This window comes from Solea solea, chromosome 12, assembly GCF_958295425.1.
Source record: "Solea solea chromosome 12, fSolSol10.1, whole genome shotgun sequence".
Taxonomy (NCBI): domain Eukaryota; kingdom Metazoa; phylum Chordata; class Actinopteri; order Pleuronectiformes; family Soleidae; genus Solea; species Solea solea.
Genome location: NC_081145.1, coordinates 15,557,151 through 15,583,074, shown reverse-complemented (window position 1 = coordinate 15,583,074; position 25,924 = coordinate 15,557,151). Strand labels below are relative to the sequence as shown.

General features: G+C 40.7%; 3 protein-coding genes across 10 annotated transcripts in view; 2 read left to right on the top strand and 1 right to left on the bottom strand.

The window, feature by feature from the left end:
• Nucleotides 1-19,253, top strand: part of srpk2 (SRSF protein kinase 2) — a 55,187-nt gene extending 35,934 nt beyond the window's left edge. For 3 of the 7 annotated variants that reach the window (XM_058645197.1, XM_058645201.1, XM_058645196.1), the window contains 13 exons: nucleotides 854-962; nucleotides 2,306-2,393; nucleotides 2,713-2,800; nucleotides 2,900-3,006; nucleotides 4,288-4,453; nucleotides 6,629-6,669; nucleotides 7,606-7,927; nucleotides 8,827-9,789; nucleotides 10,770-10,870; nucleotides 11,350-11,457; nucleotides 11,813-11,882; nucleotides 13,218-13,310; nucleotides 16,866-19,253. In XM_058645197.1, the coding sequence (XP_058501180.1) occupies nucleotides 854-962; nucleotides 2,306-2,393; nucleotides 2,713-2,800; nucleotides 2,900-3,006; nucleotides 4,288-4,453; nucleotides 6,629-6,669; nucleotides 7,606-7,927; nucleotides 8,827-9,789; nucleotides 10,770-10,870; nucleotides 11,350-11,457; nucleotides 11,813-11,882; nucleotides 13,218-13,310; nucleotides 16,866-17,050 (2,441 nt within the window). In that variant the 3' untranslated portion in view covers nucleotides 17,051-19,253. Of the gene's footprint in view, nucleotides 1-853; nucleotides 963-2,305; nucleotides 2,394-2,712; nucleotides 2,801-2,899; nucleotides 3,007-4,287; nucleotides 4,454-6,628; nucleotides 6,670-7,605; nucleotides 7,928-8,826; nucleotides 9,790-10,769; nucleotides 10,871-11,349; nucleotides 11,458-11,812; nucleotides 11,883-13,217; nucleotides 13,311-13,621; nucleotides 13,715-16,865 lie in introns of all 7 variants that reach the window. The other 4 variants (XM_058645200.1, XM_058645198.1, XM_058645202.1 and 1 more) reach the window with 3 other exon arrangements.
• An 87-nt stretch (nucleotides 19,254-19,340) lies between these two features.
• adck2 (aarF domain containing kinase 2) lies at nucleotides 19,341-24,753 on the bottom strand. 2 transcript variants are annotated; one of them, XM_058645204.1, is made up of 9 exons: nucleotides 24,483-24,753; nucleotides 23,033-23,965; nucleotides 22,793-22,939; nucleotides 22,556-22,684; nucleotides 22,240-22,335; nucleotides 21,824-22,093; nucleotides 21,199-21,327; nucleotides 20,829-20,882; nucleotides 19,341-20,187 (listed from the first exon to the last, which is right to left on the bottom strand). In XM_058645204.1, exons 2-9 carry the CDS (start codon nucleotides 23,897-23,899, stop codon nucleotides 20,047-20,049), a joined length of 1,833 nt encoding a protein of 610 aa, XP_058501187.1. In that variant the 5' UTR covers nucleotides 23,900-23,965; nucleotides 24,483-24,753; the 3' UTR covers nucleotides 19,341-20,046. The 2 variants fall into 2 exon arrangements, with proteins under 2 accessions (XP_058501187.1, XP_058501186.1); XM_058645203.1 differs by lacking the exon at nucleotides 24,483-24,753 and having other exon boundaries at nucleotides 23,033-24,275.
• The window catches only part of si:dkey-82f1.1 (DENN domain-containing protein 2A), a 33,356-nt gene continuing 31,826 nt past the window's right edge, over nucleotides 24,395-25,924 (top strand). Inside the window, exon 1 of the mRNA XM_058645192.1 lies at nucleotides 24,395-24,529. The gene's annotated coding sequence lies outside the window, so the exon portion shown is untranslated. The remainder of the gene's footprint in view (nucleotides 24,530-25,924) is intronic.

The following is a 25,924-nucleotide window of genomic DNA, read 5'->3' as shown; positions in this document are numbered from 1 at the left end:
GTTTTTTTTATGTTCTTTTAGTTGGTTAGTTAGTTCTTTTAGTAACAGTAGCAGTGATTTTTGCTTTATATGGAAATTGGCCTGCCCACACTTGTGGTGTGTCTGTACTGTTTGATTTGAGACAACACACACTTTGCAAAGATTGTTCAATAAAATACACCAACAACCATGTAACCCTTTGAAGCTTTGTCTCTCTCTGCCAGCTGGCAGTGCCACTGAGCCAAGAAGAAAAGAAATAAATATATATATAGAGATATACACATTATTACATTATATAAAAAGACAGCACAATAAAACAAGGCTTAAAAGTGAATGTTCTGTGTTCTGTTATATATCATCAACATAATGATGATATATAACATGTACAAATAAATAACTAAAAATTAACAGCCCTGATACTATAAACATTCACTGTGCCACAGCTACAGTGTCAATTTTATACACTTAACATGACATCATGAACAAAACATCCTGCACGCTGGTCCTCCTCGGCACAACAATTTATTAAATCAACACCACGCACCATGGACACATACAGTATGTTTCGAGCCCATCACAGGGCCAACGTACAGAGACAAACATTTATCAACGCCGTACGAGACGCTGCAGATGTTTGCGCTGTGCTTTCCCCCTGCTTCCTGCTTCCTTTTCTCTACTATTGTAAAACACCTTTCCTCTCCTACGGTCACATTTCAGCTTGTTTGACCTCTCTCTCCCACTCCTGGGCTCTCCTCCTGCTTTTTGCTCACTCATAAATTTCACGTCATTGCTTGGTTATCTGTTGCAGTTGCCTGTGACCTTCATCTTCTATCTCTCTCCCACTCTCTCTCTCTTTCTCTGTTATCTCTCCCAGGAGGGTACCATCCAGTGAAGATTGGGGATTTGTTCAATGGGAGGTACCATGTGATCAGGAAGTTGGGGTGGGGCCACTTCTCCACCGTATGGCTATGCTGGGACATACAGTGAGTCTCTCTCTGTCTCTCTCTCTCTCTCTCTCACACACACAGACACACAAAGAAACACACAGGCACACACACACATGCTCTCACACACAGGTTCATTCAGCTGTTCTTCTTAGGACACTGCATTGATTTTCATTTATTTGGACAGCCGACACAAAGCGTTAATGAGGGTTTGTGCCTCATTAAGACTAGGTTTTGACCTCCCATGAGGACGACAGGTCCTGACAAAATAACTGTTATTGCCAGAAAAGCTCTTAAAAAGGTTGTAAATACAGTACACACACACACACACACACACACACACACACACACACACACACACACACAACCACACAAAAAAACATATAGAACAAATACTGAGACATTTACCACATCATTACCACACACACACACACACTCCACATGTGCACCTGTTGACAGAATCTGGTACATCACTATGACAACAGTTGCAGCCAACACTGCTGGCACCAGAACTATCCATTTGCACTATAATGTTGTTTCTGCGTTCACAAGGCAACCAAGGTGGATGGATGACAGTATCATCATCCCAGTGTCACCTTTCACTGACTCACACACACACAGACACCGACACACACACACACACACAGTCACACCTTCTCACTCATACACACAAACTAATTTACTCATTCATTCACTGGTGTTAATTACACTAATGGTGGTTAGATTCAATTGAGATGGAGTTGCATTACCTTACGCACACTGTACATGGTTAATTTAATTGTGTCAATCTTAAGGCTCGAGAAAATAAGAAAAATAAATAAGGAAATATTGTCATTATTGAATAATTCCTGTTGTGTTAGTGTGTAAAACATTTGATCATCTGAAAAGAAGTCACTTAAAAAACTCAGCCATTCCCAAATGGTCAAGATTCAAGCACATAACATGAATGTTGTATAGCATAATAGGATAATCTTTTGTGAGAACCCATAAAGGCATAAAAATCAAGAAATAATAATGTTCATTTCAAAATAAATGAATTAAATGCATCTTCTCTGGTTATTAAGAGGTTCTTAATAGTGTATTCAGCTTATAGACAAAAGCAGTGTGTCACTGGATTCCCTTTACATAATGTTGACATTTTTCTGTATCACTGTAAAATGCCACATAACTCATGCATTAGCATTCAATTCACGGTGCCAGTGTAGGCACTGTGAATGCTCAGATGTTTGCCAGGCTTTGTTCAGGTGCTATTTTCTCTCACATTAACACATTTGGACACACAGTTTGTTAAAGCCATAACTGGCTTTCACAATGTGTTGCTTTGTTAGTCACTATGAAATCTGGATAATGAAATAAATGTGCGTTTGTGTGTGTAATTACAGAGTGAAGAACTTTGTGGCGATGAAGGTAGTGAAGAGTGCGCAGCATTACACAGAAACGGCCCTGGATGAGATCAAACTGCTGCGATGTGTGAGTGTGACATGTTGGTTGTTGTTTATGTCTTACTTCTGTTTTTACCTCCTTCCATTTTTTACCCTTCCATAATCTCGTCCCTCCGTTTCCTTACCTTCTTCACCATCTCCTCACGTTCTCTTTTGGCCCCTTGCCTCTCTCTCTGTTAACAAGAAAAACCAAAGAAACACTGAACACTTATCCTACGTGATGGAAGCAGAGGACACTAATCTGAGAATCAAATATACTTCCATCTCTCCTGTTCTCAATCCTTCTCTTTAAGTTAACTCTGTTCTTGCATTTCTCAACTTTTCCCTTCATCTCATTGATCTTTCAGGTGAGAGAGAGCGACCCCATTGACCCCAACAAGGACATGGTAGTCCAGCTGATAGATGACTTCAAGATCTCTGGCGTCAACGGCATACGTATCCTGATTATGTGTGTGTGTTTGTCTGTGTGTGTCTGTCTGTGTGTGTATGAGTGATAGAGATTTGATGATGTGAGTCCTTGACTCTCCATCCCAGATGTGTGTATGGTGTTTGAGGTGTTGGGTCACCACCTGCTGAAGTGGATCATTAAATCCAACTACCAAGGTCTGCCACTGCCATGTGTCAAGAGCATTATCAGACAGGTAAGGACACACACACACACACACACAAACATAATCCCAATTCTAACCCTAACCCTAAAACCAGGTATTAACCCCCAAAAGCCCTTTCAAGATGTGAGGAACCAGCCAAAATGTCCTCACTCCGTATGGTTTATACCAGGGGTCTGCAACATTGCGCCTCTAGAGCCACATGTGGCTCGTCAGCCCCTCTGCAGTGGATCCTAGTAGTTTTCAAAGATAGATTAAAGTGTGTCCCAATCCAAATATCGCTTCATTTATTTCAAAGTGGGGTCCTTTTAATTTAATTTAATTTAATTTGCCACAAACAATGGAAGGACTAGGTCTATATAATTGTGTAGCCCTAACCCATGTGTTTTATTTTTATCTCCACTTTATAGTAAACAGCAATGGGACATCAACAGTTTTATTTTTGCAGTTGTTAAATTTCACAAATGCAACAAACTATCATTATTTTGTCAATATATATAGTGTATCTGTATCTATATATAGTGTATCTTTACATATTATTATCATCATTTTATGGGACAAATAGGTTTTGTGGCTCCAGATTAATTTTATTTAGGTGGAGAGGGGACAAAAATGGCACTTTTCATCCTAAAGACTAAAGCGCACACTTCTCTTCTCAGGACACTGCATTGACTTTCATTCATTTGGACAGTCTAAACAAAGGATTATCCCTAACCCTTAACCATAATCAGTTAATGCCTAACCTAGCCACAATTTCATATACTGCCAACTTAAATTTCACTTCACTGTCTGTATAGTAGAGGCTGAGTCTCTGCAGTAAAGAGTGAGCAAACAGGCTTTCATGACATGGCACTTTTCATTATAATAGTTTCGCCAGAGTCATTAAGCTGATATTTACTGACAGGATTTTATAAAATATTGTTTTTATGTCTAAATACTGCTGATGTGAAGAGATAAAGAAGTAAAGAAATAAAATATGTAAAGAGAGAGGGAAGGGGACAGACTCGCAGCGCCAAAGAGCACGGCCAATGTTTTGACACTGATGCATTAAACCATGGTTTTGTGTGCTGCTCTTCTCTTCCCTTCAGTCTCAAGACTAAAAACAACTAAGAAAAAGTTAGGAAAACAGAAACACCCTTTCCCCTCTGCTCCTCTGAGAATGAGAGAAGGAATGAAAGGGAGAGAGAGAGAGAGAGAGGAAATAAGAACTGAACAAAGAAAAACAGGCTACGTCTGGATTTTAAGATCAAGAGTGAATGAGTGGGATTTTCAGTTATAAAAATGTTTTTATTCTTTTCATATGAATCTGTTTAGGTACTGCAGGGTCTGGACTACCTCCACACAAAGTGTAAAATCATCCACACGGACATAAAGCCTGAGAATATCCTGATGTGTGTTGATGATGCGTTTGTCAGACGCATGGCCATGGAGGCCACTGAGTGGCAGAAAGCTGGCGCACCGCCGCCGTCTGGATCAGCGGGTAGGGACACGTCAACCTTCATGTTTAATATTGTGCAAACTATTTTATTGCAAAAGGTATTTATTTGTTTATTTGTTTTTCTTGCTGACAGTTAGATGAACAGTTCGATACCAGCCCCATGCCTCGAATTATGTTTTATCACTATCACTAATTAGGCTGGTTTTGCACAGAGGTAACAAAAAAGAAAAAGGCAATGAGGTTTGGTGCACTAGTAAATAGTCATATGATAAATTATAGAATATAAGGGTTTACAGGTTTGTGTGCTACCTTATTCCACTTTTGAAATGTGTTGAATTGTATGCTTCTGTACCGGTAACAGCTGTTTTTTTTCGGGGACGTCCATCCCATTCTTGTAAACACAGTATCTAATAACAAAGTCTGGAGGGAAATGTACACTTGAAGTTAAGGATGGGTTGTGATTAGATTTTGATGGGAAAATGTCATTGACCTCACAAACATTTCTTCCTCGTGAATGCTTTATCTTAAGAATGCTTGAAAGAAATACTTGAATAAATATCTTAGATTTCGGTGGTCAAAGGTCAAGGTCACAGTGGCTTCACAAAACATGTTTTTGGCCTCTTAAACATTTATTGTCTTTAAGCCGACATGTGGATGGTATGTGAGCCTGGAAACACATTTGGAGGAATGAATCTATTAGTCATAAAATGTGCCAGTGATAATTCTAATCCAGGTTATTGGATGAACTCCTAATGCTGGCAGCAGCGTAGATCCACAGAAACCCAGTTTGTGTATCGTTTATAACTGCAGCTTTTTCACCTCAATTTCCTTTTTTGAGTTTAAAGTGGAGGCTTATAATGCGTGCAATGGTTGGTAAATCACATTCCTGATTTAAAGTCAATATTTATAAGATGGCATCTTCAATAGTGCGATTATTTTTTGGCACAGTAAAGAAAAGGAATCACACTGAAGCCTTTCATGTCTCCTCAGCTGCTTGCCCTTTTTTTACTACACACAGACACACACTATTTTTCATCTATTGTCACCGATTTCCTCCGCTGGAAGAAAAAAAACCCTCCACTTCTTGCAAAACAGTCTTGATGAACTCGACTTGAACTCTTTTCCCTTGGTGACCCATCACCAGCCCCCAACTCCCCCGTAAGTTGACAGTTGCTCGCTTCAGCCAGTGGAGTCTTTTTGAGCCTTGGGTAATAACTAATTATACTGCTTACATTTACACGCACATCAAGTCAGACCCAGAACAATCACCTGTCAAAACAAAAGTCTTTTCAGTGACAGAGGAGTTGAAATAAAGAAAATGTCACTGGTGTTAGAGCAGACAAGTGGTTCAAAGACTGTGGGTATGTGTGATGCAATGGCAACACATTTTTGATTATTTCTGTTTTGTTACTTGGCTGAAAAGGAGTCAGTTACTGTATCTGTGATCATACTGTACATACCATATACGATTTGACACAACTCACTTTTAATGAACTGAAGAACTGAATCCTGATGAACTGTCAGGATTTATATAAATCACATTATACATCCTCTGGATTCATGAACACAGCAGACCAGGTTCAGCTTCACAGCCAAACAGCACACGGATCATTTGCATAATATGTGTGATGATTGTTTGTGAATATGTTTGGGAAAGGACATGTGTATGTATAGTTTGCATATTTTAAGTATCAATATTGTTTGCTCAATGGTAGTTAATCCCAGAGTGTGGGTCTGGACCCACAGATGTGTTGTGGGAGATTTATTTTGGGATGCTAAATTAATTTTCAGCGTTTTACTATTTACTTATTAAGTAGCATGTAAGAAATTAATTTGGGATTATTTTATCTCTTGGAAATGGCTGATTTATGTACACGTAATATATAAGGTGTTACAGAAATCCAGTAAAAAATAGACATTTTCCAGTATGCACATATACAGTATGCTCTTGTCACCATTATACATTTGGGAAACACTGCTTTGTAAAAACTGCATTTTCAGGTGTAAAACAAGTGAGGAGCAAATATGGCAGTGGGAGTGTGAAGATCCTGTCTCATCTACAGATTCTGTATAAATCAAGTCTCTAAATCATGATTTATCTTCCAGAAGAGAAGGAGATTTGGATTCTGGTGTGAGCTTGAGTTCTTGTGTGAACGGACTCATGTTGGTGATACTTTGAAGCCACTAAAAGTTGCTGTTTTTCTTTCTGTCTGTCAGTTAGCACAGCGCCTCAGCTCAAACCGGTGAGTACAACAGATGTGAGTATGAAATGAGAGGAACCCACACACACACACACACACACAAACATTCAAATATTAACACACAACACAGAGGGTGGAAATAAGGTTGACGTGTCCAGAGCGTTTCACAGTGTTTGGTTTGATTGTTACAATTGAATGCACCACTGTATTAAAAATAATAGCAGTGCATTAGCAGTGTTCTCATTTAGTCAGTACTCAAACGAAGTAAAGATTTGAACATAAACATTGAAGAAATAGTACTTACATTTATAGACATTTAGACATACATTTATAATACAGTACAGCATCAAACTCTTAGTATAGTATCTTTTTATGACCATATATGAAAATAACTACTATATAACACTACAGAGCTAAAAATATTATATCAACTGTTTTGTGTCTCATGACAATTGATTTAATTTCCTCAAATCAAGTGAGGTGTTTTTTTCTTAAATGCATTCTTTCTAATCAAATTAAAATATGAATGTGCTCATTGTGTTTATCACTATGAAACGATCTCATCAGGACTGGTTTGATTGCATTTGATTGACAGTAGTCTGGGTGGCATGAAAACAAACAGCATCACATCTCTAATTCAGAGCGTGAGTCACATTTTCATAATTGGCGAATTCAGTCTGCCCACTCCACAGTGAGAGGAGCAAAAGCAAATATGTAAACATCTGAGGCAAAACAAGCGAACCTTTCCAACGCTGACAGAACATCTGATTATGCACCGTGCCATTCAGAAGCAGGACCAAGTTATTTTCTCACACTAAAAAGGACATTTTAAAAGCACCCAGTTTTTGGCTGCATGGTTTTCTCTGAATAAGAAAGATATTTTGATACTGATAAATCACAACCCACAACACGATTCCATCATTTGAGTTTCTCCAGCATTACATTACATTACTTTACCTCTGACTCTCCCTCTGTCCATCCCCTCTCACTCAGGTGGGTAAGATTTCAAAGAACAAGAAGAAGAAGCTGAAGAAGAAACAGAAGCGACAGGCCGAGCTGCTGGAGAGGCGGATGCTGGAGATTGAGGCTTTAGAGAGGGAGGCCGAGAAGAAGGAGGAGAAAGACAAAGACGGGGAAGAAAAAGGGGCTCTTGAACACAACCCGCCTTCACCGCTTCAGCCCAAGCCGCCGCCGATCGGCCCCAGCATTGCCCTGGGAGAGAGCGACGAGGACGATGACGATGAGGATGACGGGGAAGACGAGGAGGAGGAGGGAGGAGACCGGGAAAGGCCAGTCAGGCTGACTAATCATACATGTGAGTCAGTACTTGAACATTATAAATACAGCTGGTGACGTGAGAGATGGTAATTATTGTTCATCTATGATTAATCACATTGTGGGGAATCCCTCAGAAGGAAAGTGAGGCCCTTTGCTCAGTGGGAAAATCACAGGTGTTCACATGGTGATCACATTAACAATGGCTCTGTTCACCTAATGCAAGCTGTCATTACCTGTCATTACTGTGACTGGTCAAAATGGCTGCTGTGCAAAGGGCTTCTCTTCTCTTCTCTTCTCTTCTCTTCTCTTCTCTTCTCTTCTCTTCTCTTCTCTTCTCTTCTCTTCTCTTCTCTTCTCTTCGTGTGGTGACTAGTTTGCTGTTTTAACTTTGATGTATTTTCTCACTCTGTAAACTAAATGTAAAACTAAAAGCCTGCAGCTTTTAACTCAAGTGAAATCCGTGGTAAAGGAAATGTAAGAAGCATATTTAGGCTAGCTTGTTCTTTTTTTTTACTGTATTCAGGTCATCGCCAATCATAAAGATGTGTTCCAAAAAAATCCAAAGTCAAAGCTGTGACTTAAACAGAACTGCAGCATGAGTGGGTGCCAGTGTGTGTGTGTGTGTGTTTGTGTGCAGGTTTGTGCAGTCTGTCTGTCAATGAATAGGAGGTGGATTGGCTCCAACCACTCAGCCCACACTAGACCAACTGTGCAGAGGATGCGAGGCTGATTCACAAATGAAAACCCAACATAATGTCTCACCGTCTCCCTCCTTCACCCACTGTCTCTCCACCTCCTGTCTCTTTCATTCTTGTATTCTCTCTTTTGCCTCCACCACTTCCGTCTCTGCCTTCACTGTCTTTGATTTTGCACACATCTGCCATCTTCCATTCACTTCCTCTCCTGATGGTGTACGCTTCCCTCTCTCCACGTTAGGTGCAGCACCTCCACAGGAGCAGATCGAGGTACCTCACATCACTGATGACGACCCTGAAGAGGAGGGGGAGGACGAAGACGAGGAGCGAACGCCTATCGCTGAAAAAGAAACCCCCATTCCCCTCATCTCGGAGGAAGGTAGTGGGGAGTCAACTCAAGCAGAGGTACCGAAAGAGGAGAGGGAGGAGGAAGGATTGAACAGGACAGAGGGTGACAATGCAGAAGAGGAGGAGAAGTTAGAAGAGGAGGAGGAGGAGGATGACGAGGAGGACGACGACGACGAGGAGGAGGAGGAGGAGGAGGAGGAGGAGGAGGAAGAGGAAGAAGAGAAAGAGGAGGAGAAAGAGACTGAAAAAGAGGAGACTAAGATAGAAGAGCCAAAGAGAGAAAGTAAAACAGAGGATGAGGCAGTGTTGGAACAGGAGGAATCAAAGGAGCAGTGTGACGAGGATGAGGTGGAGAACGAGGAGGAGGACGAGGACGACGAGGAAGACGAGGATGAAGACACGACCGCTGAGCTCCTCACGCAGAGCACCTCTCCTGTCAAGCCTCACAACAACAAAGCGAACACAGCCAAAACCAACGGTCACGTGTTGTTGGGCTCTGAGGGGCTGAAGCCGAACCCCAATACTCCTCCACCCCCGTCTCCCACCCCAGAGCCTCTCCTCTGCCCCCTGGTGGAGTCTGAGCTCAGCTACACGGACAGGGAGTTCTCTCTCAGCTCTGGTTATGAGATGTACAACGGCGAGGTGGGCGAACGGAATGAACGGGGCCTGACCAACGGCTCCAGCGAGCGCCATCTGGGCATAGAGCCCATTTTCCCTGATTTACCACTGGATCCTGATCCGGAAAACCCAATATCCCCCGGGACCGGAGACATCGGAGCGGGACGTTCACCCAACAGCCCCACAGCTGACCGCAGTCGCACCGTGTCGTCCTCGAGCACAGGAGACACACCTAAAGGTGAGACAGTTGTATTCTACTGTAACTACTACAACTCACTGATATTGCATTCATGTGTTTGATTTGTGTAATTTTTTATATTTCTGTAATGAACGTAATCACACCTGATGATTATATTTACACATATTGACAAACTTTAAGGCACAACTGAAGTCATTAATATGAAAGATGTTACAAAGTGTTTATTTTCATAGTACTGTATTGTTGCACATGCGTATTTCATTTCATTGTAGACTTTTTATTTTAAAATGTCAATTTTTTATCTCATAAAAGTTATTGGTAATTGTTAATATACAATAATCAATTTTTTTATCAAACAGTTTTTAAGTTTTGTGTAATTTCTTTTCTTTTTTTTGATAGAAATAAAAGGTGTCAGTCATGGTATTTCCAGTCATTTATTTTCTTTCTGAATCACCATTTCTCAAATTGTATCTACCTGTGATGTATGCGGCCTTCTTTTCCCAGGTCTTCACTCTAATCAACATGTTAATGGGCTTTTTTTTTTTTTTTTTTTTTTTTTTAATAGACAAAGGAAATGAAAAACACTTTTTACTTAGATTTGAGATGAAGAAAATGATCAGCAGAGCATGAATAAACATCACTTAGTTTCTGGTTTCTTTATTCATCTCATGCATCCCAACTGCTTGGTAAAGTAATAACACAGTAGCACAGTATTACAATCAGTGTGCACATATTCAGATTATTATTGTTGACTCAGTCATCCAGCCATAACTTTCATTTTATTATCATTTGTTTTTCGATCTCTTCTCATTCGTCCTACGTTTAATCGAGATTGAAATCAACACATTTGCTCCAACAAGTCTGTTTTCATTACACACCTTAGTGTGACAATGACTCTTATGTGGCGCCACTGTTTTTGGTCGAATGCCTAATAGTACGTTAGAGAGAGTGTAAACTATTTCTTTGTATTTACTCAAATGCATTAAATGCCTGTGCTCTCCCACTCTGCTCCCCCCCAGTCAAGGCCAGAGCTGCCGACCTCCTCATCAACCCACTGGACCCTCACAATGCTGAGTTTATTCGAGTCAAAATTGCTGATCTGGGAAATGCCTGCTGGGTGGTAAGACAGTGTCTTGATTTTAATCAGTTGGTAACTTAATTTGGTGCATTTCTTTTTAAATAGAAGTCATACACTACAGTGCCACCATGGAGTTATCCAGGATAAATGTTGAAATTCTAAACTACCACAAAACCCACTGTAAAATATGTTTGATTTCTGAAGGTTAGTTTTTCATGTTTTGCTTTAGTTATGTCAGATGATCTGTCTCAGCTGGAGGTTTTTGTGGGGAATTATTGACCCTCTTTCAAGTCCAGATATTTTAATAAAGAAGGAGGTGAAGATGAAGAATAAACTCAGGATCAATAATCAGACAGTTACCAAAGAGGAATCTGTGGTTTCTTATTTCCCGGTTAATTTTCAGAGACAATAGAATTTTGTTGATTTACTTTTGCCAGTTTATTTTTAATGTTAATAAATAGTTCTACTTGTCCTCCCCTCTCCTCCCCTTTCACCCTCCTCTCCCCTCCTCTCCCCTCCAGCATAAGCACTTTACAGAGGACATCCAAACGAGACAGTACCGTGCCATTGAAGTCCTGATAGGAGCTGGTTACAGCACTCCTGCAGATATCTGGAGTACTGCCTGCATGGTGACGAGAATACACATTTTGAAGAAGATTTAAGATACATTTTATATTTACGTCTATCTATTAAATATACCCACTCAGTAAGAAAAGAATAGAATATGTATTTATTTAGTGTACAGTCACACTGTCTTGCATTTCACATTCTATTCTATCTACCCTTTGAACAGCATTTAGTATGTTTATGCCTCTCGGGTAAAAACACATTTTCTGCATATTTGTCCAGAGATTGACTTGACACCGAGGGCAGCAGTTCAAAAAGAGAGTGTCCATGGTGGGATGTGTCTTTTAATATTATGTCCTGGGATCTTTTGAGGAAGCAAGAATTGAGGGCACCTGATAACCATTGCTTCTCTTATAGGCATTTGAGCTTGCTACCGGAGATTATCTGTTTGAGCCTCACTCAGGAGAGGATTACTCCCGTGATGAGGGTGAGTACTATGCACACTATTTATTTCCCAATTATTGTAATCCAGAAAACCTTGGATTTTGACCATTTCCACAGAGGAATTACAGCTAAATGTTGTAGACTTGATCTATACTTGGAATATTGTAGTGAGGTAAAATGTGCAACATACAATGTAGATGTGAAAGCAAAGTGTCTTGAATGTGTAATTAATTATTGAAAATGATTCCCCACTTTAATGGATTTCATATATTTGTATGTAAAAATGTGTGTTTCTGCATTGTTAGGCCTCAATTAGCTCTTTTAAGATGCGGTAAATAACTGTTATTTAATGTGTGAATGAAGTGATGCATTTATCAGTGCATCTATTTCATCTATTCGATTTTAAAACTGGATCAAATCAGTAACATAACTGATTCTTATTGTATTTTAATTGGATAGAAATGGCCTTAAGTGAGCTTAGTTTTAATTAGCCATCCCTCTTCCCAACACCCCCCACCCCCCATCCACTGTCAACTGTAAATCCTGTTCTTAAATTCTGCTGTTATGCCTCCACTCATTTTCACTCTGCTGTACTTCTAAACCAAAACTGTTCAAATGTTATAGATACACAAAGAGCTCACACTAATCTCGCTGTTTTACTCTAATATCGAGACTTTTGTGAATGCAATTTGTCAGGTATTGTGTGAGAATATGTGTATCTATATTCTGGTCACACGTATTCAAACATGAAATTCATGTTCACATTCACAGAGTCCAGTCATTAACCTTATTTATTCTATTCTGTTTAAAAATCAACACATTTTCAAACTGCAGCCTCATCGTCTTGTACCTCTTCATCCTCACTCATCTTTCATCTCAGCCCGTCCTGTTATGTTCTCACGGTTAACCTCATTTCACATTGTTTTGCACAGTCAATAAACCAGTGTTGGTTTTTGTCCTGACATCCTGATTTTATAGACAAACCGCTTTGGTCTCCTGCCACTAAGGCCACGTTAGAAATCTAGTTTTATGTTGCAGTTTATTAAATTGTTGCTTCTGAATTCCTGTCACTTTGGAGTCTAACGCTGAACATTTCATTTCATCACCTCTGCTGTGGAGGCACAGCTCACTAACACGATTTTTCTCCTCGACTGTCTGTGACTCTCTGTTTTCCCCCCTTTCTTCCTCTCTCTCTTTTCTCACCCTTTCACTTCCCTTCCCTGTTTCTTTTTTCTTTATAACATCCTTACATTTTACTTTCACCTCTTCCCCTTGATTTGATTCCTCTCTTTCGTATCCTTATGCCCTTTCTTTGTCCGTGTTTCCTTCCCTCCCTCTCTCCCCCCTTTTCCACCCGACCCCCCTCTCTCCTCCGTAGACCACATAGCTCATATCATAGAGCTGCTGGGCTGTATTCCGAGGCACTTTGCACTCTCCGGAAAATATTCCCGGGAGTTCTTCAACAGAAGAGGTAGCGCTGGACAGATAGCTGGTGGGACGGAGACACACAGATGTCTAAAATGGACACAAATGGACCCTAAAAGACAGCAGACACAAAATTCAAATGTGTTATATTGAATTTGATTTAAAAAAAAAAAAGGATATACTGATTGAAATCCTCGACTTTTCAAGGTGTGGTTAATTAAAACAGAAAAGTCCATGCAGTTTCTCCAAGGCAGCAGTGTGTTCCAGTCCCATACAGCCTGTTGTGTTCATGTTTGTGTGCATGCTGTAATGCTGAACCGTGCCTGTTCCTTCTGTGATGTATGTGGTGGTGGGCAGACCACATCGCTCTGATCATGGAGCTCCTTGGGAAGGTCCCACGCAAAGTGGTCGCTGCTGGAAGGTACAGCCGAGAGTTTTTCTCCAAGAAAGGTAAACGACTCAGCGATTGATGGTTGGTTGGTTAGGTGGAGGGTAGCCTTCGACCTTTTTGGAACAGCTCTAGAACCTAATAGCAGACACTGACAGAGGATGAGGTAGTGTTTTTGGTCTCGTAGTAGCAGTACGTTCAGTCATTCTGAATCAAGGCATCACTTAAGTTGTCAGTCATAGAGAAAGTAACTATTATTGGCAACAATTCATAACAACAATTCTCTTCAGACCTTCGGTGTAATGGTGTATGATGTAAAGCAGTGTTTCTCAATCCTGGTCCTGGGCACCCTGCATGTATTCCAGGTTTCCTTGCTCCAGCACAGCTGATTCAAATGAATGGCTCGTTATCAGGCTTCTGCAGAGCTTGTTGACGAGCTAACCATTTGAATCAGGTGTGTTGGAGCGAGGAAACTTCGAAAACATGCACAACAGTGGGTCCCGAGGACCAGGATTGAGAAACCCTGATGTAAAGCAAAGATCAAACCGTATCTATGAATATGGTTTAGCCCTGGGAAAATCTACATATTCACATATTTGCTTCCAAAATGACTACACTGACACAAAATTAAAGTAAACCAGAAGTCACTATTCCCAAAACATGTCCCACGAAAAATGATAATCAACCACAATCACAAATGTGATTTAAATAAAAAAGGTTATTCAAGGATTTTATTTTTCACTAAGCAACATATGACTGTGTTAGCTTTACTTGGTTCAATTTATTATTGTATCACTTAGTTAAATTTAAATGTATATACTTCAACAGCACCCCCTGCGACCCTCCGGTGGAGGATAAAGCAGTAGATAATGGATGGATGGATACTTAATTCATATGCTAATGTACTATTTTATATTAATAAACTGTAGGTAAGAGCCAAATAGCTTGCACTTGAAAACAGAGTGTAGTGTAGTATAGTATAGCATAATATTGCACTGTATAGTATAGTATATTATAAAGCCCATTTTCATGCATCATATACTGCTGCTCTGTCACGTCCCTCAGTGCCACTTTACAGACGTCTGAAAGAGACACACCAGGTGGCGCGTTTAGACGCTCAGAGCATCTGTACTGACTCTCCATCCACACTTTAATGTCTCTGAGCATAAAGACAGTACGATGCAGTCACTGACAGGGAAAAATTATACTCTAACCTAACCTGGATATTTATCCTAACCCTAACCTCAGTCCTATCCTGGTCCCTAATCCTAACCTAATATTCTGACTTGTATTTTACTGCTGCTCTGAAACTGAGTGTCTAAATGTGCCATCAGCAGGTGGCATCAGCAAAGTGGCAGTATATACGCTGGACTATATCACATTGTATCTCATCATGTAGTATGTATTATTGCCCAATTCAGCAAGAAGTAATTAATCCCCATGGATTGTATAGTAAATTAGGATTAATAATTCACAATTTGTCGGTAGCCAAAAGTCAGCAAATGAAAGAAGTCAGCGTTGGAACTAACAGTAGGCGAAGTAACAACAGCAATGAAAGTCAGAGTTAGAAGAGTCTTTCTCTAAAGTGTGAAGTATGTTACGCATGTAATCTTTGAACCTGGTAAGTGTTTGGGTTTGATTCAGCTGATAACCCCCACACCCTCATTTATTTATTTTTTCCTTTCTCTCAATTTCCTTCCCATTCTGATAAATGTGCCATGAGACATGAATATTCTGCCTTTGATTTGTTGGCACTTTGTGTCGTCTTTATCTGAGGTCTGAGTCTGTTAATCTGGTCTGTCTGAGGAGATCAGAGGATGGGAAGAGGATAAGACTGAAATGATGAGAAAGAATATGACGGAATGGGTAGTGAAGGGGTTTTTTTTATTTCCAGAAGAAGGCAGTAATGGATATCGTGGATCCAAACTGTCGTAATACCCCATACAAGTAGAAGATGAAGACTTTCTCACTCTGTTTCTCTTGGTCGCTTCTGCTCTCTGCCATGCTGCCTTCACCAATGTAGTGTTAACGCGCTATTTTAAACCTGTGTGGGAGGAGGCGGAGTAAATTCACTGATTGGAGACAAAACAATTGACCCACACATAGAATGTGAATATAAATAACAATGCAGTTGTATCCACTAATAAAAAAATAGCTGCAAGGGTTTACGTTACTGTCAGAATCACTGCTAAAGAATTGATTCCTGACCAATCTCTTCTACTGTACAGGAGAAAAAAAGGCTTCGTAAATGGTTTCTCTTCCCTATAGTTCTCTTTAATCAGCACACAGGAAAGAGAAGTTCATTTGTTTTCTCTTCGCCGTCAGTCTCGCCACTTCTCCTCCTCTTTCTGTCCACATCTTACCCTTTTCTTCGTCGTTTTCAGCTGAGAGTCTGCAGGTTTTCCTTCCGTCATTACAGCTCCTCACTGATTAGCTCAGCTCTGAGCAGAGGGAGGTTGAACTAATGAGTGAACTCAGCTGGTAGTGATTGGTTGTCTGCAGAATCATGGCGTTGTCCGCTCATCCAAATTACAAATAACATAGTTTTCTTACGTGCTTCTGTTGACCAGACTTTGAGAAATTTGCCTCATTGACTTCTGTCTCCAACTCAACTTCTCTTGAGCAACTGTTTACTAAAGCAAAAATTGGACACTGTAAAAGTCCACCAGAAAATTAGTCGTGGAATGAATTTGCCTACATTGCACTGCAGTGGTGGAAGAAAATGACTTCTCAAAGCCTCAGTAAATACATTCAAAGCAAATATGGCTTGAAATAATCAGATTTAATTTAGAACCTTGTTCTTCTGTGTTTTGGTATGATGTTAACAAATCATATTAAAAGACTAATACATTTTGCAAAAACAGAAGAACGTTTTTAAGCGTAGTTTTTTTTTCTGCTGTGGATTGTGGACTGAAGTTCTACTGTCCATCATAGTGTAAGAACATGTGGTCCAGTGTAACACTGGTGTGTTCATAGATTTTGGACATACTGACACAGATGAATAAGCTGGTTCTGGCTTTGGCTGCACAGATAATATTCAGTTTTAATATCTGACTAACTAATGTTTAATAACAAGAAAAATATCACCATCTTTAAAGTTGAATAAATAAAAGAAAATTTGTTTTTTTTGTAGTATGGATGAGCTATTTTTTTCCCTCAACACATCCTATCCTATGTGCCATCATTGATTTAGCTCCGTGTTGCCCCCTGCAGGTGAACTACGGCACATCACCAAGCTGAAGCCATGGTCCCTGTTTGACGTGCTGGTGGAGAAGTACGGCTGGTCGCATGAAGACGCCGGCCACTTCACTCATTTCCTGCTGCCCATGCTGGAGATGGTACCCGAGAAGAGGGCCTCGGCCGGCGAATGCCTCAACCACCCATGGCTCAACTCGTAGCTACAAACTATGATCAGATGTCCTTGTCTTCTTGTCCCCGATCAGTTAGCCCAAACATTACCCCACTGTGGGCAGCCTGTGGAACAGCAGTATGGAGAGAAGCTGGAGACGGACGGAGTAGATGAGAAAGACTTCTTCTTTCCTGCCCTATCCCAGACATCCACCCATACTTGCCCATTTGACTAGGCTTAACTCCTACACAGCTCCCTCCTTTTTTCCTCCCGAAAGGAACATGAAGACAAGCTTATGGAGATAACGCGACATAGTAACTGTGTCTTCCTAAACATCTCCCCCAGGTCATTTGAGGATGGAGGCTGCTCACGTCGTAAACGAGAGAAGTCGGCGCTCTTGTCTGAAAGAGATATGCTTTCTTCTTCTCGTCTGTTGTCAAGTTATCAGCCGGTCCTTTTCATTGATCCGTCTCCTCCAGAATCTCAGACTGACTTGTTTGAATCGGGAGGGGGCTGATCCTTTCAGTGATGTGATAGAAAAGTCAACGAGGCGCCCTGTCGCAGGCCCAGAGCTCCATCTGCCATGACCTCCACATAGCCAGGGTCTCAAAGACAATGACAAATGTGTGGATGTTGAGTGAGAGAATGAGCGTTTATGCCTGTGCTCAACATCTGCCGACATAAACCCTTTCCTCTCTTTCTAGTCCAGTAGCTCCTCCTTCACCCTTGTGTGGAAGAAACTACCATATTGGACAAAACGTTTACACAGTGATTTCTTCCAAATATCCAGCCCTTTTAAGCCCTTCATTACCTGTTTGGGTGCCTACTTCCTCCCCTCCTACCTGAGCATCAAGCTCCTTCTGGGGGCCATAAAGAGAGAACTGGAGGACAGCCAGTCCTCCAGGGGGCACCACACTGACACAGACTGCTAAAAAAAATTGGGGGTGAGCAAAAGATGGAAAAATCTTGTAATGAGTGGATGAAGGACTGTTCAGTGTTAAAGGACTATTTTTTAAAATGCATGGAGAGACTGATGGATCAGCATGAGAGGATTATGACAAATGGAGAATGGATATATTATTTTCTTTGTGCATTTTGCTGGTTTCATCGCCCCTTTTTGGGACATTCAGTTAGAAAGAATTATATAAGGTTACATCAGAATATTTTGGTGCCCCTCTGAGGAAGGTCACTGTGTTAACAACCACTGCTTCTTCAGCCTTTGACATTCCTAAATCCTGGTCTGCTGCCATCATCATCCCTCACTCTTAGTTACAAAAACAATTCCGTTACGTCCTGCTGTAACATGTTGGCACTATCCTCCACTCTCCCCCTACCCCCCCACAGAGACACTTTGATCCCTGACGGTCACGCGGAGGTTGCACTTGTCTTTGTAAATGTCCTGCAGGGATTTGAAACCTTTGTACATAGAAATGAGATCTGGCAACGCTGCTGAGCGACCGTGAACAAAGTTTCAACCGTCATTAAAACAAAAAAAACAACAACAAAAAAACAGACACTGTTTTGGGCAGAACATGACTTCCTCTAGCACAGTGGAGTTGGGGAGAGAGTGGGCCACCATTGCTTGGCCCTGGAGGAATGTTCAAACTGAACTGTACCACCTGGTGGCCGAATGAGCGTACTGCATCGGCACACTCAGCTGCTGCTGCTCTCGGTGCCAACGCTTCAAAACGTTCCACTATTTATCTCCACTTAATCTCTATTTCTCTGTTACACACACACACACAAACTTGCATTATCTCAATTAGTCCAGTTGCCTATTTTTCGCAATAAATGAAAAAAAAGATGAGTATAAGTAAATGGTGAGATATTTTTAAAAACTATTTAATTCATTTAAAAAAAAAAGAGAGAGATTAAAAGAAAAATTTTCTCTGGTTGTTGTGACTGTGACAGAATCTCGTCTTAATCTGAGGTGATTGTGTTTGTCTATTAGAGATGTTTTTGTTTTTTTGTCATTATTATTATTATATTATAATTATTAAAATATTTTTTACTCAGTTGTCACTGCTCCCCTCCCTCCTTACTTGAACATTGCTGCTCTGTCTGGGCTCTCGATGAAAAAAAAGATCAACAATTTTGCAATAAAAAGGTATTTGATTTTTTTTTTTTTTTCACCAAAACCTCCCGATCTCGCTCTTTCAGCCATGCTGACTGTTCTTCCTGATGACATTGACAGATTTGCGTCTCTTGTCTGTTTTTCATTGACAGATTTAATAAAATTGTAAATTAATGGATCCTGTGCCCTTGGTGAAGTGAATTTACTGTGAAGCTGCATCATTCAAAAACTAAAGAAAACTACATGAAGGCAGCAAAAAACAACATTAAGCACATTTTCTTTTATTGAAATGTATCACTCGTAGAGTGTTCTCAGCCACGACTTTGATGGAACAGTGACAGTATTGACGCAGACAAGCTGTGAGCACATTTAGCTTCACAATATTTAATGTGGTTTTTAAGAACATTACAGTACATTAACATTCACACTAAAGCAAGTATGGCTGATTAAAAATGATGTAATCCAACAAAGAAAGTAATAAAAGGAAACCTGAGTTCAATGTTGGGCATTAAAAAGTAAAAATATACTTTAATATGTCAACTGTGGACTTCCACTGTATTTTGCTTCACATCTTAAATCACTAGCAATGCTGGTCTCTGTCTGTGTGACTCATCCACTGGCACTGCCTCTTCTAAAGTGAGCGTGCTCTTACTCATTAGAGGGATCTTAAAGATGATTTTAGCACCTTTCTATTTGAGTTCGTGAAATTCAAGAATAACTGTCATTAAAGTTAAAAAAAGAGAAAAAAAGTGAACAACGTAAAGCTCAGTGAGGTATTTCTGGAGTCATCACTGCTCACGAAAGTGATGATTGTGTTTTTGTGACCCACAGAGGAATCTTGCATTGTAACCTTGAACACAAACGATGGTCAGATAAATATACAGCACATGTGTATTGTATCCCTAGATGTACAATATGTACGTGCACCGACAATTATGACACATCAAGTGCTGTATTTGCGTGTGTGCATGTCAGAGCAGTGAGGCACAGTTCTTTAGCAGCAGGGGTTTGGCCAAATCCAGGATGTCCAGGTTTGGATCGAGGGACCTGCCCAGACCCTCCAGCACCATGATGGCAAACACAATCGAGGCAAAATTACTCTCCAGCTTCACCTGAAAAAAATACAAATTCTTGGTAACAGTATACAATAACAGCATCAGTCAGACTTTCACTGCTCTTTGCATCCGTCTTAATTAGGGCTTTTAAAGCAATTGTAATAATAGGGTTTAAAATGGTTACTGCAATCCAAATTCCTAATGAAAATATTGGAAAGCATTGTCCCTCCTCCTAGTCCTCCAGCCAGTATTTCAATTTAGAATTGAAATACTGGCTTCACAAATTGACAAATACTGGTAATTTAATTTATTAATATTATGAATAACTTTTCTTGCATACAGATTAAGGCTTATTCATGTGAGTACATGCCACATCTAATGACAAGGAGTAAAGAGAACTCTCTTCAAAGACAATTCCTTTAAAAATGACTTCTCAGAAATGTTTATTTTCTGTTGATTCACCGTGGATTGATTGGTTTGTCTCTTGACAGTGACATCGGTCACAAGAAAACTGAAAACAACTGACAGATTGTACTGCTTTGATAGTTTACTGCACAATTCTTTTTACGGCTACTTTATTTGAGTAATAGTTAACTAATAGTTAGTCAGAACCATGGCATCAGTGGTGGACCAGTCAGAAGTGTTGAACCAGATTTTTGTTTGTTGACCACAATAAAAATAACCTGCTAATATTTTACCTTGTGTTTCATGAGCAGACCAAAAACCTGCGACAGCAGATCAGCCACTTGGATCTATAAACACAAAGAAAGTCAGCCACTGTCACCTGCTAACTAGACATGTAGACAAACGCCTTTAGTTAATGGATGTATATTTGAAAACCTGTGGAGAGATCAGCATCACACCGATACATCACAAAATTGAGATAAAGAAAATGGATATCAAACCACGTTTCTTTTAATTTAATCACAGAAGGATTTTCTATACATTCAATACATCATCTAAGCTGGATAATTCTAAGCTGGACGTATTGAAATATTAATGATGACTGTGGTAGCTACAGTATCATGAGATTCTGCATCAGACTGCCACGATAAGAAAAGATAGTACCTTTTCCAGGGAGAGGGTGTTGCTGACGGCGTGGTCCACCAACTGGGCCATCTCCTTCTTAAACTGTGGCTCATCTTTGCACTCATTGGCTCGGGCATGATGTAAAATTAACTCTGCAACTCGCTCACCCTGAAAAAGAAAAAGGCACAGTGACAAGCAGTCAGTTGCAGTGTGACCTACATATATTATTTTTATTATTTCTTGTTAAAATATTAATTTCTAAGAGACAGTTCAGTGTTCATTTTCCATGATTATTCCTGTGTCCCCCACGCAAATGAGTCCCTGGATTCCATCAGTAAAATACATTTCCAAAGGTTATCACTGTGAACTTCTGTTTGAAAAACATCAACCTGGCGCCGACCGAATAAAAAATCTGGAAACTTGAAAACATGAGTTCAGATTCTGATGGCTGTTGTCACCACCTGGTGCCACTTGGTTTGAATCCAGTTCAAATACAGCTCAACAAATTCAACATTAAACTACATGCAGTACATTATGGCAACAACAAAACTGCTATAAATTGTTCCAACACATTAGTTTACACACTGAAGCAACCCTGACCCCTCAAACTAGCACCAGTGTCTGGATATAGTGTTGTGTCTACGCAGCAGACTCTACCGATTACCTGCCGCAGGACCACAGCTGTGAAGACAGCCTTGAAGTTGGCAAGGTCACGGTCACTGAGCTGGGCGACGATGCCAGCATCCAGCAACACCAACTGGAGAGGAAATGGTTCTGGCCTGACGCTGACAACTACTGTGTCCCACAAGTCAGTGAGGGTGGTTTTACCCTGGGACCCCACTGTGCTGTCACTGGAACCAGGAGGTGCTCCCCGAGTTTGGACCAGAATGTTCCCAGGATGGAGGTCCCCATGGACAAAGTTGTCAATAAAGACCTGGGACAAACATGGACACATGAAAACAGCTGGACAAAAGCACATCTAATCATGTGTCTTCAGAAGTGTAGAAACACACAATTCACATCAAAAGATTGTGAAATAGCAGTGAAGGTCACATAAGGTCGGTGGATTGTGCATCTCACCATTTTCAGCAGGGTGTCCACACCCATCCTGGCTATTCTCTGCTTCACCTGCTGAGGAATATCCGAGCTCAGGTAGGTAGAGATAGGCTCGCTCTCCTGAAAAAAAAGAGGGGCTCAGTGTAAAACAAATGCCTCATATACAAGGAATATGAGGCAAATACAAAGATATGAATGCAACCTGAGGGGTTTAATATTTCCAATTTCAATGTTCTGACACAAGTGTCTAAATGGTCCAATAGAAAGGGAGTTCAATTCAACACTCACTCGGTTAGTCATCAATTAGTTTTCCAAAGACTTAAAATAAATTTGTGCTTACTTCAAAAGTTTCCACTAAAATGGTCCTGGTGACAAATGGTCGTAAGGGAGCTGGGAACTTGACAAAATCCACATCACGGAAATTTTCACGGAAACGTTCCATGTTGCTTGCCTCAAAACGCAAATCGATCTGAAATCACAGTTCAGTCAAATCAATGAGGTTGTTAGACACTTCCAGCTTAATTTAACTATACATTCTGTATCATCTTAAAAAGAAAACCTCTATAAATATTCCAACCTGTTTTGTCATGAGCTTTTCGAACTCTTCCACGACCTCATACAGACTGAGCCATCTGAGTGCAGGGAGGCAGTGCAGAAGCCAACTGCCTGTTTTCATGAGCAGCAGGTCCATCTCCACCTGCCTCCTGACGCCTGGATGGATCACCTTAAATGCACAAGAAATCATGAAACAAACATATTTGCCACCCTTTGCGAGGTAAAATGTGATTTGGGTATATCTTGTGATACTAAAACTGACCTTGATAGCCACAGGGATCAGATGCTCTTTATCCAAACTGCTCTCCTCATGCTGACCATCTGTGTAGCTTCTCTCCTCATTGGACTCTTCCCCTCTACCCCAGAGCCACTGAAGGGTGCTGGCCACTCTTCTGAAACCAGGGATCTCCCAGGCTTCCAGTAAATCTTTCCTCTCCATCTCCTCCACCAGCGTCTGGAAGGCTGGGTCCTCTACTTTATCTGCCTTGGCCCAACCTCTGTACACCTGGGCGACACATCCCGAACCCACTGGCTCTTTGCTCTCAAAGACTAATATGTTCCTCCAGCCCTCCCCAAAGGCTCTGCGGAGACACTGCTTGGTGTGAGCCCAGGAGTGAGGACGCACCTTGATGTGGAGCCTGGAGAAGCGCTCACAAAACTCCTGAGAGAAGATGTCTCGTCTGGTGCAGGCCCACTGCCCCAGTTTGATGAAAGTAGGACCAGATGTCTCAGTCACCCACAGCAGAGCGTCAAGCCAAAGAGACGCAAAGCGCGAGGACACCAAAGTCAAGGGCGAGAGGAGGAGAAGAGGTCCAAATTTGAGGAGCAGAACCAATGCACGAAGGGTGAGGCGGATGAAAAATACAACTTTGTGCACTTGGACTTTGGCTAGAGACTTTCTTTCAGCAGCATGGGGTGAAAGAGCAGCTTCCTGGCACTTCACTACATATGTTGTTGCATTCACAGCACCCCAACACAACAGTGTCACCTTGGGTATCTGAGTTATAATTTGTCCTCTTTTCACAAAACTTGTCCTGGAGTTCTGGGTCAGTTTTACTCTGGCAAAGGAGCCAGCGTTCCTGAAAGTGGATCTCAGGTTGAGAAGAAGTGTCCTTGCTGCAAAGGCCATCGTGATCACTAAGTCAAACAGCTGTCAGATCTGTCCCCGGGAATGAGCTGGTCCACATGTGTCTGTCTTGAATTAGGAAATCACAAAATCCGCAAGGTCATGGCGAGGATGCCACCTTAATAAAAGAAAGATTCATCCTACATAAAGCGAGGAAGCAAGGAAGCTAGGAACAAGTAAACATTCTCGCAAAACATTAATTACGTTACTTCAACTGGGGCTCGGTAAATAAAACCGGTTTGCTCATTTCACCGGAAAGTATAAATTATAAATGTTGTGGTCTGTCCATTATAAATCGGGTAAAGATAATCCATCCATTTCAAACATAGAACACTGCCGCAAAGCGAGCCGGTACTTCATTTCCAGGTCTGACGTCACAACGTCGAGAACACGTGGCTTTACCTTAAAGGGGACGCCGTATAAAAAGATGACGCCGAAAAGCAAATGAAGGAGAAACCCACGCGTGACGCGTTAGGTAATGAATTAGAACAGTGCTAGTTTGTGTGTTCACGTTCTTCAGTACATATTTCAACATATTCTGTATAAAATTAAACAAATACGAACTGAATTCGTCAAGCTCACTTACCAACTGATGACGGCGTCTTTCAACGGGTAAACTTAACCAAACTTTAAGTGAGTACTTTCTTAAAGGCACATATGACCGTAACATAATGCATTATTTTACTTTATACGCAATAAACGCCCCACAGGTGGAGACATGTCACACCTTACTGCGTGGGCGTCAGTCCAGTTTGTCCATATTTCCTCTCCTACCGAAGGAAAGAAGAAAAGAGTGATGCAAAATAAAACTACAAATCAGCATGTGTGTGGGAGTCTATCCAGTGAGCTAGCATAAACATAACTCAACTTAATGGAATACAGCCTTCATTTGTGTCATCAATTACACCTGAGAAAAGTAGCAACAGGCAGTCTCTGTGGTACATATACTTATGAGTCATTCCCAGACTGAAAATGTTTAGCTTCATAACAAAGCACTCTCTCAAAGTTTGTAATTATCTATCAACATAAACAACACATTCATGAATTAAAATGAACAAATTTACTTGTAGTATAAATGCTGCAATGAATTCTGATTGGCTGATACTGGAATTGTACACATACAATGTCTAAATATTGCTATGTGTTACCTGCTTCACTAGGTCAAAAAATAAATCAAAAATAATTTGGACGCCATGGATTTCTTTTATTCCTTTTAAGTATTTCTTAAAATATATCTGCAGTACTGTCATGGCCCACAGTCACTGATGTATTATGAATTGTTTACTCACCTTGGCTGAGTCCAGAAACCACATATCATTATGATTTGTTTCCAGTTCTTGTGTGTTGTTTCTTAAAGCGACATACATTTTTGTCAGCATATTAGAAGAGATTATTTCCTTAATAGAAATCTAGAAATGTCTTTGTTAAACAAGATTGTTCATTGGGGAAATGTAAAAGTACTTTCCCCCCTAGCCCAAATTCATTAGAATAGAAAAAGGTCTAGTGTGGAAACCTTAGTGACATGTCCTGATAAGACTGCAGATTCTTACCCTTACCCCTCTATGTCCCAATTGTGTCAGGAAGCTACAGTGGCCTTTGCATACCAGAGAGGAGGTTGTTTGTTCACATAAGACATGCCCTGTCTGGTCTGTTCATCCAGGCTGCTGTAGAAACATGGTGACATAAGATGGCAGCCTATAAGAAACAAGGGCCTTACCTACAGTGCATATAAAACAATATTTACTTCTGTACATTCAGTTCACCTGTATATTCAATTTCAGCTAAATTGGGCCAATAAATCCTCCTAAATGTCACATACTGGGCCTTTAAAAGATCCTTTAATTTATTTATTTACTGCAGTATGGCTGGCATTATCTGTGTCTGTGTTTGAAGGAAAGGAGGAGGCAGGCAACAAAAACACACACCCTCAGTTTGATTTCATTGTCATTTCCTCTTGCTTAAACCAGAGGTCTTGCAAAGAGCCTACGTTGTGCACCGTCAGGGACTGAGAACTTGTCCAGGCCATGT

Excerpts from the sequence above, each read along its gene's own strand:
- adck2 (XM_058645204.1), bottom strand. The coding sequence starts at position 23,899 with ATGGCCTTTGCAGCAAGGACACTTCTTCTCAACCTGAGATCCACTTTC. Across the intron at positions 22,940-23,032 it reads TGATCCCTGTGGCTATCAAG|GTGATCCATCCAGGCGTCAG; the intron begins GTCAGTTTTAGT and ends TGTGCATTTAAG. Across the intron at positions 21,328-21,823 it reads CAGCTGTGGTCCTGCGGCAG|GGTGAGCGAGTTGCAGAGTT; the intron begins GTAATCGGTAGA and ends TTTCTTTTTCAG.